Genomic DNA, 12,086 nt, shown 5'->3' with positions numbered 1-12,086 from the left:
TGAATGCATCATCATAACTTTATCTTAGAGGAGAAGATAGTACAGAATAAACGTCTTTTGTTCTTTTCATGCAAGAAAAGCAGCAGCCCTCTCTGGCAAAACACATATTCAGCAGTCAGTTTTTTCTTTGAAAAGTTTCTAATAATCAAATAAACTGAGCTTAATTCCCCTTAGGGTACCACTACTTTATCTCTTTGTTTCTTTTTTTTCTTTCATGTTTTCGTCTTACGCACTCCCAGAAGTGAGAGGCTCTCTGCCTGTGTAAATTGCAGGAGTTTCTCTTCTGAGTCATTTCTGTGGTGTTACTGCATTCAGAGGGCTTTCTTTGGTCTTGTGAAGGGCGAACCCCTGGTCAGAGGTTAGATCTCCCCTCACCATGCAAGTAAGGCCTATTTGGAGATAGACCTGAGAATCTACCTTCTGTTCTGTGGTTGGTTCTGGTCCATTTCTGAACAACTTTCCTTGAGGCCCAAGATATAGGCTCATTCTGTTTTTGGCCTGGCCTGGGGCCCAGAGGTTACTTGACATAGCAGGCACAGGGCCCTCAAGTTCTCAGGCAGTTGCACATCTACCTGCAGACAGCTTGGGCCTGAGGCCAGCGAGCACACTCTTCCTCCCCTAGAAGGAAGAGGCAGTCACGAAGGGGGACCCGTCTCTAAAACGGTTCTCTCTCTGCCCCCAGCCTTTGGCGGCAAGCTGAAGAACCCACTCCGAGTTGTCCTGGTGGCCACCCACGCCGACATCATGAACGTTCCTCGTCCAGCTGGAGGCGAGTTTGGATATGACAAAGACACAACATTGCTGAAAGAGATCAGGAACAGGTAAGCAGCAGATGCTGGGTCTTCAGGGAAAATACAACCAAAGTCCTGTGAACAGAAAAAGGAATTAAAGAAATTAAAGGCCTCTTGTCCCTGATTGCTTTTTTTGTTGTTGTATTTTATATTTTTACCAAAGCATGAATATTTTATGGCTTTTTTTTTCCAGTTTTATTGAGTTATCATTGACAGATAAAAGTATAAGATATTTAAAGTGTACATTATGGTGATTTGATATATATTTACATTGTAAAAGGATTTCTACTATCTAGTTTATGAAAATATCCATCAGCTCACATGTTTATCTTTCTTTCTCTCTTTTTTTTTTTTTTTTGATGAGGACTTTTCAGTTCCACTCTCAACAAATTTAAATTATAAAATACAGTATTATCAACTGTTGTCACGCTGTTCTGCATTAGATTCTTAGTTCTTTTAGTCTTAAAGTTTTTTGATGATTATCATGATAACCACCGATCAATAGTTCTCAAAATATGAGTTGCAACCCACTAGTAGGTTATGAAATTCATTTAGGTGGTCTAGATCAACTCTTTAAAATGGGATAGAGTGGGATGGCATAGAGATTATCTGAGCACATTTCATGACAAGTAGTTTTGTAAAACTTCTGTTTTACTTCTAAATATGGATGCACACAGGATCACCATGTAAAAAAATACATATTTCTACTGAGTGTCTGTCCACAGAAAGTTTGAACCTGCAGCTCTATATAATATGCTAGTAACCGTAGCATAATATACAAATAAAATTCTGCTTATCAAATGAAGACACTTATTTGTTATCTTCCTGATATGAAAAATAGGACTTCTACTAATATTTTTAGATCTAAGTTCTAACTCTCATATTCATCCCTCTATTCTCACTCCATCGACTGTAACTGTATCTTGTCTCTACTTGTAAGGTGAGCACATAAGGCCTCACCTTTCCTTTGTCAGGGCAGCTGATTTCTTCCCATTCTGTGTTCCTGCCATTTTGTGGGACCCACTGTGCCCATCTGCATGGCTGAAAGCTTGCGGGTGTCTTCAGGCCTCTGCCCCAGTGTAACATTACAGTGCCCAGTAAACAACAGGGAGGGGGTTCTTCACCAGGTCACCAGAACTTCCTGGCCTCCAAGCCTTTCAGGCCAGCAGGAGGCTGGTCCAGCTATGGAAACACCTGGCGAAGCTGCATCACTCTCCTGAGGCTGCCTACCACTCTTCCCTTAGGTTTGGGAACGATCTTCACGTTTCAGATAAGCTCTTTGTTCTGGATGCTGGGGCTTCTGGGTCTAAGGACATGAAGGTACTTCGAAATCACCTGCAGGAAATACGGAGCCAAATTGTTTCGGTGAGTATGGCTGGAGAGGGAGGGAGTCCACACTTTGCCCAGCCCATCCGGTGACCCCGGAGGGCCTCTTTGTGCTGCCCTCTTGGTTTCGTTTGGGTTCCAGGGGAACCAGTACAAGGCGGCTGCTTGGACACATTTTTATTCTATTGCTCTGGGATGAGGAAGGAGGAGCAGGGAAACAAGGAGATGGCCACGAAATCAAGGGGTTATGGGCAAAGTAGACCACCTTAGAGTGTAGGAAATTCTGACAGTTTCAGTGGTCTGCTTAAAAGTAAAACTGCTTTTTACAAATTACAAAAGCCATTCAAAAGTGACTTATTGTGAAATATTTAGAAAACGCAGGAAAGTAAAAAAAAGTCATGAACAACATTTATTGAAGGGCATAAAATAATAGATGAACAAATGGAATGAGACCGTGTTCTTGGATGACAAGATCTTACTAAATGTTTCGTTTTCCCAAATTATACAAACAATACAATTCCAGTTAGCACCTGAATGGAATTGAGAAAACTGTTTTTTTTTTAATTTTAAAGTTTTAATAGAATAAATAAAACATAAAGTCTCTGTAATCAATAAACCAATAAATTTATGAAATAGATTATTGAGTGTAGAGGCAAATCACATCCACAGAAATTTAATAGAAAACAATGATATTATTTCAATTTAATGAGGAAAATGTTTATTTAATAAAGATTTTAGCACAAATGGCTATTTGCCAGAAATAAGGTTGAACTCCTAATCACTACATAGCCCCAAATAAATTCTAGGTGGATTAAAGCTTTTAAATGTTAAACAATAAAACAATATCTTTAATGGAAATGTAAGAGAATATAATTTAAAATAACTTAGGACTGCTTTGAGAAACCTTTCAAATGCAAATATAAAAGTTAAAAGAAATGTCTGGCAAATAAATTCTAAAAACAAAGTTAAAAGGTGAGATAGACTAGGGAAAATATTCTCAATGGGTTTGACACATAAACGATTATTATCTATATTATTCAAAAAGCTTGCTTTCTGATGGAGCCCCATTATGGCACAGTCGACAGGTGGGTAGTCATCTGGCAGGAACCTGGTCACAGAAACCAGTGGGTGCTGATCAGGAACAGTGGTCTGTGAAGGGCTCCCAGTGCCTCCCCACCCACGGGATGAGGCTTCCGGGCTGTAGGGAGTCCTTGAGCTAGGGGTGGCATTATGTCTGCTTCGCACCCCACCACCCTTAACTCCTGAGGTCAGGCAGTTGGAAATCACCAAACAAACTGCCTTTATCCCTGAGAATTTTGGGTTTTTTGAATAGGGAGTGGAATTCAGCTGACTTAAAAGCTATGATCCAAGAGGGGACCGCCTGATGAACGTTGGAGTGCTGCAGTGTATGTCTGGTGTGGTTTTTAATTAAGAAGATGTGTTGAATATATGAGTCTAGAACATAGACTGACTTACTGAACCAAGTTAAAAACCAATTTCAAAACAGTTACCAAGAATTAGTCTAAATTGAAATAATCTTTCAACAACAGTCTCCATGAATGCCTATCCAGGCTCCTCCTGAGTCCCCACAGCTGTAAATTGACCTATCCCATCCTACATGTCCTAGGTCTGCCCTCTGATGACTCACCTGTGTGAGAAAATCATCTCCACGCTGCCTTCCTGGAGGAAGCTCAATGGGCCCAACCAGCTGATGTCACTGCAGCAATTTGTGTATGATGTGCAAGACCAGCTGAACCCCTTGGCCAGCGAGGAAGACCTCAGGTGCATAGCCCAGCAGCTCCACAGTGCCGGCGAGGTAAGGGCTCCATGAGTCCATGCAGGATTCTGAGAGGTAGTAGCAGGGTAATACTAACCTCATAGAATGAGTTTGGGAGCTTTCCTTCTTCAGTTTTTTTGGAATAGTATAAGAACGATAGATATTAATTCTTCTCTGAATGCTTGGTAAAATTCACCTGAGAATCCGGCTAGTCTTGGAATTTTATTTGTTGGAAGTTTCTTGGTTGCCAATCAAATCGGGAAGAAATGGAAAATCTGAACAGACTGGCTACTAGAAACAAAATTCAGTCTTAGAAGATCATATGTTTCTAGGAATTTATCCATTTACTCTAGGTTGTCAAATTTGTTGTTGTGTAATTGCTCATACTATTCTCTTATAATATTTTGTATTTCTGTGGTGCAGGTTGTCTCTTCTCTTTCTGATTTTATTTATATGAGCCCTCTCTCTTTTTCCTTGGTGAATTTGGCTAAAGATTTATCTAGTTTGTTTATATTTTCAAAGAACCAGCTCTTAGTTTCATTCAATCTTTTCTATTATTTTTTAGTCTCTATTTTATTTATTTCTGTGTTGAACTTTATTATTTCCTTTCTTCTACTTTGGGTTTTGGGTTTGGTTTTTTGTTTGTTTGTTTTTTCTAGTTCATTAAGTATAAGTTTAGATTGTTTATTTAAGATATTTTTTTATTTCTCGTTTCACTATGAATTTTCCTCTGAGAACTGCTTTTGCATCGTTGTTGCATTTTCATTTTCATTTATTTCAATATTTTTTTAAATTTCCTCCTTGATGTCTTCATTTACCCATTGATTGCATAATAGCATATTGTTTGGCCTCTACATGTTTATGTTTTTTTCTAGTTTTTTGGTAATTGATTTCCAGTTTCATACTGCTGTGATTGGAGAATATGCTTGATGTGATTTCAGTCTTCTTAAATTTACTGAGACTTGTTTTATGGCCTAACATGTGGTCTGTCTTGGAAAATGTTCCATGTGCACTTGAAAAGAATGTGTATTCTGCTGATTTGGGCTGGAATGTTCTATAAATATCCGTTAAGTTCATTTGATATAATTTGTCATTTAAGGCCACTGTTTCTTTGTTGATCTTTTGTCTGCATGATCTATCCATTGACGTAAACAAGTTTTAAAGTCTCCTTACTATTATTGCAGTACTGTTGATCTTTTCTTTTATGTCTGTTAATATTTGCTTTATGTATTTAGATGCTTCTATGTTTGGTGCATAGATATTTATAAGCATTATATTCTCTTGTTGGATTGGTCCCTTTGTTACTAGGTAATGCCCATCTTTGTCTCATTAGTCTTTGTTTTAAAGTCTGTTTTGTCTGCTATAAGTATTGCTATATCAGGTTCTTTTTTTTTTTTTTTTTTTTTTCCATTTTGATGCAATATCTTTCCATCCCTTCATTTTTAGTCTGTGCATGTGTTCTGGTCTGAAGTGACTCTTTTATAGGCATCATATGCATTGGTCTTGTTTTTCATATATTCGGCCACCCCATGTCTTTAGATTGGAGCATTTAGTTTAGTTACATTTAAAGTAATTATGGATAGTTATATATTTGTAGCTATTTAATTAATTGTTTTCTGGTTGGTTTTGCAGTTCTCTGTTCCTTTCTTCTTTAGCTGCCTTTTCTTGTATATTGATAACTTCCTTTGATGATATGTTTGGATTCCTTTTTTAAAAAAAATTTTTTTTGTGTATCTATTATAGGTTCATGGTTGTGGTTACCGTAAGATTCATATGTAACAAGCTATGGTGATAGCAGTCTATTTTAATTTGGTGGTCTCTTAAGTTCAAACACATTCTAAAAGCATTAGGTTTTTTTACTCACCAACCCCATTTATGTTTTTGACATATTTCACATCATTTGTGTGTGTGCGAGTGTCACTTAATTCCTTACTGTAATTACACATGCTCTTACTACTTTCGTCTTCTAAACTTCATACTAGTTTTTATGGTTGACTCACTACATTTACTAAATGTTTGCTTTTATCAGTAAGATGTTTTTCTTTCCTATATTTTCTTATTTTAGTTTTGGCCTTTTCCACTTAAAGAAGTCCCTTGAACATTTTTTTTTTTAAGTCAGTTTAGTGACAATGAACTCGTTCAGCTTTTTTTTTTCCTGGGAAACTTTTTATCTCTCCTTCAATTCTGAATGATAACCTTCTGGGTAGAGTATTCTTCATTGTAGATTTTCCTTTTCATCACTTTGAATATACCATGCCAATCCCTTCTGGCCTGTGCATCTATTGCTGAAAAATCAGTTGATAGCCTTATGGAAGATCCCTTGTACGTTATTAGTTGTATTTAAGATTCTCTCTTAATCTTTAACTTTTAGCATTTTTATTATGATTTGTCTTGGTGTGGGTCTCTTAGCATTCATCTTGTTTGGGACTCTCTGTGCTTCCTGGACGTGGATGTCTGTTTCCTTCACCAGGTTGGGGAAATTTGCAGTCATTATTCCTTTAAGTAGATTTTCTGTCCCTTTCTGTCTCTCTTCTCCTTCTGGAACCCCTATGATTCAAATGTTGGTGTGCTTGATATTGTCCCAGAGGTACCTTAAACTATCCTCATTTCTTTTTAATTCTTTTTGTTTTTCGCTGTTCCAATTCGGGGATTTCTGCTCCTTTGTTTTTCAGCTCGCTGACTCATCCTTTTGTGTCAGCTAATCTGTTGTTGATTCCTTCTACCGAATTTTTTTTTCATTTCAGTTTCTGTATTCTTCAGTTCTGATTTTTATACTTTCTTTTTGTTCAAAATTTCACTGATTTCATCTATTTTTCCCCTTGTTCATTGAGCATCCTTATAACCAGTGTTTTGAACTTTTTATCTACTAGATTGCTTATCTCTGGTTCATTTAGTTCTTGTTCTAGGGTTTTGTTCTGGCTTTCATCTGGAACTTACTTTTCTGTCTCCTCATTTTGGCTGTCTCTCTGTGTTTGTTAATATTAAATTAGGTGAAAGAGCAACCTCTCCTGGTCTTGAAGGAGAAGCCTTGCATAGGAGCTTCTCTTATGTAAGCTGCATGTTCCAGGTGTCTGTGGCTAGCCAGCTGTACCTTGAGCTGGAGGGGGTGTGGGCCGCCAGGAGACCTGGGGGCCTCATTGTCAGGCTGGTTGGGGCAGGAGCAGGAACAAACACTATGGAGTTCTGGGGCGAGCCTTGCTGAGGCTTAGAGCTGGAGCTGGAATGGGCTTGGGTTAGGAGGCAAGCCAAGACAGAGACCAGAGCTTTAGCTGGAGCAGGTACAAGCCGAGGGGAGTTCCCTGGGCAAACTGCGCCAGGGCTACCTCGGTAGGCCAGTTGGAGCTGTAGCTAAAAGCACTGTGGTCTACAGGAAGTCCCTGGAATAAGCCACATCAGGGGTCTGGAGTTGTAGTTGGAGTGGGCGTGGGCCCTTAGGAGGCCCAAGACAAGTCAAGAGGCTAATGTGAGCTGCGGACCTGGTGTGCATTCTGACAGTCTGGGAGGGCTGGCTAGAGCACCTGTATCATGCTTCTGCCCATGCGATCAAGGGGAGAGAGCCACAAATGACTCTCCAGTGCCTCTGACACAGTCCCCCTCTCATTTGGCAGATGCTCTAGGATTAGTTAATGGATTTCCTTCCCATACAGATTAGAAGCCCTTTAAACTATTTTTTCACTGTGCCCCACATTCTGTGTACAGCCTTTTCAATAATCTTTCCCTGCCTCAGGTAAGTGCTTTGGGGGTAGGTTCCCACAGTGCTTCATCTCCGTCTTTCTTACCTGTTTCTATGCGGTCTCTCTCTCATTTATTGTGTGGGAGCTTTTTAGTCAGCCCTCCATTCTTCTTCAGGGGGAATCACTCTGTACTTGTCAATTTGATGTGTTCTTGGCAGCAGGTGAGTTCAGATTCTTCCTACCCCATCATCTTGCACCCAAAGTGTACCCTCCAAAAATTTTCAGTCTAAGGTTCGATTTCGAACAGAATTCTATATAGAAGGTGTCTCAAAGATTTAAACCAGACTATGGGCAGAAAAGTACTCCTGCTGCAAACAGGTCCAGAGTCTGAGCTTCTGTGTGAGAAAAGAGCTCGCCTTGGAGCACCATTATTTGTAGAATTAGTCCTGACCGGGAAGGGCGGAGAGGAGGAGTAAGGGTTCCGTAAAGGGGGAAGTTGCTTCTTTTTTTGGTCACATTTTTTTCTTTCTGACTTTTGTTTTTTAAAGAAATAAACATGACCAGTGAAGCCCAAGTCCTCTCTGACCACCACCTCTAGTCTCGTTCCTCCCTCTTTCTTCTCTCCAGGGCCAATCACTGTCATGGTGGCGTGTCTTTCCAGAACTTTTTTATGTTTGTTTGTTAAAACTTTACAGTACAGTATAATATTCTCAATCTTTTTTTGAAAACTAGCAAGCCTTCGGAGAAGTCGCAGGAATAGTACAACAAACCCTCATGTACGCTACACCTAAATTAACCTAGTCATTTACATTTTGCTACATTTGCTTTAATCCTCGCTCTCTTTTATTTATTTACTTTTTATTTTGCAAGCATCATAACATTTCTCCCCTAAAAATTTAGCCTGTATCTCCTAAAGAAATGGACATTTTTCCCACATTACCACAATATAATATGTTATCATATTCTGGACACACAACATTGATATAGTATTACTGAATATATAGCCCTTATTCAAATGTTTGTCACTTGTGCCAATAATTTCCATTTGGCTAGCTGCCATCTCTCATTTTTTGGTTGTTGTCATCTTTCATCACATTGATCATTTTTAAGAATCCATGGTCTGTTCAAAGTATCTGTGACCTCAAGCTGGTTTTTTTGGCTTAGTAATTGACGTTTGAGATCCAGCCACATGAATAATCTGGGTCATTCCTTATGACATCTGCTCGGATTTTGTCACTGCTCAGTCTCTTTTGTTCTCTGTGCAGCTGGCCCATCTATTCATTTAGGTTCCTATGTGTGACCTTCTGTTGTCCCCTCTGGCAGATCAACATCATGCAAAGTGAAACAGTTCAGGACGTGCTACTCCTGGACCCCCGCTGGCTCTGCACCAACGTCCTGGGGAAGCTGCTCTCCGTGGAGACCCCACGGGCCCTGCACCATTACCGAGGCCGCTACACCATGGAGGATGTCCAGCGCCTGGTGCCTGACAGCGACGTAGAGGAGCTGCTGCAGATCCTAGATGCCATGGACATCTGCGCCCGGGACCTGAGCAGCGGGACCATGGTCGACATCCCTGCCCTGATCAAGACAGACAACCTGCACCGCTCCTGGACAGACGAGGAGGACGAAGTGATGGTCTACGGTGGCGTGCGCATCGTCCCCGTGGAGCACCTCACCCCCTTCCCGTGTGGCATCTTTCACAAGGTTCAGGTGAATCTTTGCCGGTGGATCCACCAACAGAGTGCCGAGGGAGATGCCGACATTCGCCTGTGGGTCAGCGGCTGCAAGATCGCCAACCGTGGGGCTGAGCTTCTGGTGCTCCTGGTCAACCACGGCCAGGGCATCGAGGTCCAAGTGCGAGGGCTGGAGACGGAAAAGATCAAGTGCTGCCTCCTGCTGGACTCAGTGTGCAGCACCATCGAGAACGTCATGGCCACCACGCTGCCGGGGCTGTTGACGGTAAAGCATTACTTGAGCCCCCAGCAGCTGAGGGAGCATCACGAGCCCATCATGATCTACCAGCCGCGGGACTTCTTCCGGGCGCAGACCCTGAAGGAGACCTCGCTGACTAACACCATGGGTGGGTACAAGGAAAGCTTTAGCAGCATCATGTGCTTCGGATGTCACGACATCTACTCACAGGCCAGCCTGGGGATGGACATCCACGCGTCTGATCTGAACCTCCTGACCCGGAGGAAACTTAGTCGTCTGCTGGACCCGCCCGATCCCATGGGGAAGGACTGGTGCCTTCTCGCCATGAACTTGGGCCTCCCTGACCTTGTGGCAAAGTACAACACCAATAATGGGGCTCCCAAGGAGTTCCTGCCGAGCCCAGTCCATGCCCTACTCCGGGAATGGACCTCCTACCCTGAAAGCACAGTCGGCATCCTCATGTCCAAACTGCGGGAGCTGGGGCGCCGGGATGCTGCAGACTTTCTACTGAAGGCGTCTTCTGTGTTCAAAATCAACCTCGATGGCAATGGCCAAGAAGCCTACGCCTCAAGCTGCAACAGTGGCACGTCTTATAATTCCATTAGCTCGGTTGTATCCCGGTGAGGGCAGCCTTGGCTTGGGCAGGGTCTCTTCAGAGGGTTGCAGCCCATCTTTCCCCTTGGAGATTCCGGGTGCTTCCCTTCCTGTGCCCACACACAGAAGGATGCCACCCTCCCTCCAGCTTCACCTATTTCTCTCCCACTTCCTCCTTCTCTCTCATACATTCCATCGTGAGTGGATGGTCTTTCTAGTTTACGAGCCAACCATATCCTTTACTTTGGCCATTTGAAAAGCTACTGTCTCTCCTCTCTGTGTTCTGGACTCCATCTCTCAGCCTCTAATACCTTGCTTCTTACTGATAATTTCACTGGAATTCCTAACTTTTCAATGAAAATTTTTTAACTACTATATTGATTGTCCTTTAAATAAAAAGCGCACATTTATCCAAAATGTGCATTTCTTATACTCTTTTCTTTATTACACCATGTCCTCAGCTTATCTTTTTTATATTTGTAGGAAAACCCCCCATGTATGGACTCCCACTGTATGATTTATAAATAGACAATATGTGAGTGCCTTTTGCAGATGAGGGTGTGTTTGCAATCATCCAGGTCAGCCAGGAGCTGTCACGAAGGAAACGCTCCCTCTCTGTCCCTTGCTGTATGCTGATCATCGCCAGAGGTGCTTCACCCTGAGTTGTTGCTGTCCCCCGGCCCCCCCCCAGCAATGTTTATGTTTTATTTGGCAAGGAAAGGGGAGAAAGGAATCCTCCTCTAGAGTGATTTCATGGCCAGTGTTGTTGCTATGATAGGACGTGTTTGTTAGCTTTTGTTTAAACGTCAATGTGAACGTCCACATGGAAACCACAGACCATCATGCTTTATCATTCCCTCTCATCTCAGGTAGAAGGTTGACACAGTTGTAGGGTTATGAAGAGCTGTATGAGAGTTCAGACAACCCCTGATTCATGATTTGTGGCAGTCTGTTGTCATTTGTGCATAGCAGATGGTTCTCCACGTTTAGACCCTGGTTTGATAATTTCCTGTACTTGAAGTCTAAAAAAAGAAAATAAAGGAAACAAGTTTAATCTTGCAGTGATTTTAAATCGTGATGCAGTTTTAAATTCATATGAGGAAATGTTCTAATTCTTCTGTCCTGAGAAGCATGTAATTTTAATGTTATATCATATGTATATATATATATGCAGTATGTATATACATATATATTAATACAAGTATTTTTACTCAATCTATAAGATGTAGTAAAAAGTTGTTTTTCTTTTCTTTTTGTTTTATTTTTTCCTTTTTTAAAAAATAAACTGTTGCTTGTTGCATTAGTTCGTTGGTCTTTAATTCAAAGAAATTTTTTTTCTTTGTTTTGTTTCTACTCACCAGTACCACACACTGTGGCACGGGCCAAACTGAAATTCAGAAAACCATTAAACCTAAACTCCCAGATATGAAAAATAACCCAGTTTATTTGAGTGTTTAATTATTACTAAAATTGGGTGTGGTTTGGGGAAGAAAAAAGAGCCCAAATGATTTTCATATTTGTTCTCAGTTTAAAGAAAAGGCTCCTCCCATTTCCCTTGGGTGAAACAGAAAAACCAGTAGCATCATTTAGTCTTGGCAGTGTAGCAACATAGGAAGCTTTCTATTTCTGTACAAAGGTGGAGGAGATGGTGCCCTGTAGGAACAAGAAAACCTACTGCAAAACATACATAACTTCTTGCCCTCCTTTAAATATAGACCAATTTGATTGACCCCAGGCCATCAACTAGAAACTCTAGTTTTGACCTGCATGGTAGCTATAAGACACTACAGCTCTCAGTAACAAAACCTATATTTAGTAAAATCTTAAGACTGCTTTAAAAAAAAAAAAATAGGCAAAGAAAATAGATTGGAAGGAAAAAGACTAAAATGATAATGATAACTTAGTGGAAATACAGTTCATTTCTGTTTTGCCCACATGGTCTACAATGAACATGATTTACTTTTATAATGAAAAAAGAAATATTAATGAAAT

The 12,086-nt window shown here is 40.9% G+C and overlaps 1 protein-coding gene across 5 annotated transcripts in view; it reads left to right on the top strand.

The window, feature by feature from the left end:
- DAPK1 (death associated protein kinase 1) overlaps positions 1 to 11,397 on the top strand; it is a 160,396-nt gene extending 148,999 nt beyond the window's left edge. For all 5 annotated transcript variants that reach the window (XM_036218129.1, XM_016130226.2, XM_036218128.1 and 2 more), the window contains 4 exons: positions 683 to 821; positions 2,036 to 2,156; positions 3,745 to 3,933; positions 8,892 to 11,397. In XM_036218129.1, the coding sequence (XP_036074022.1) occupies positions 683 to 821; positions 2,036 to 2,156; positions 3,745 to 3,933; positions 8,892 to 10,124 (1,682 nt within the window). In that variant the 3' untranslated portion in view covers positions 10,125 to 11,397. The remainder of the gene's footprint in view (positions 1 to 682; positions 822 to 2,035; positions 2,157 to 3,744; positions 3,934 to 8,891) is intronic.
- The last annotated feature ends 689 nt before the right edge of the window (positions 11,398 to 12,086 follow it).

Source organism: Rousettus aegyptiacus, unplaced genomic scaffold, assembly GCF_014176215.1.
Source record: "Rousettus aegyptiacus isolate mRouAeg1 unplaced genomic scaffold, mRouAeg1.p scaffold_m13_p_3, whole genome shotgun sequence".
NCBI classification, from domain to species: domain Eukaryota; kingdom Metazoa; phylum Chordata; class Mammalia; order Chiroptera; family Pteropodidae; genus Rousettus; species Rousettus aegyptiacus.
Note: the sequence above shows the minus strand (reverse complement) of the source record. Positions and strands in the feature narration are given on the sequence as shown.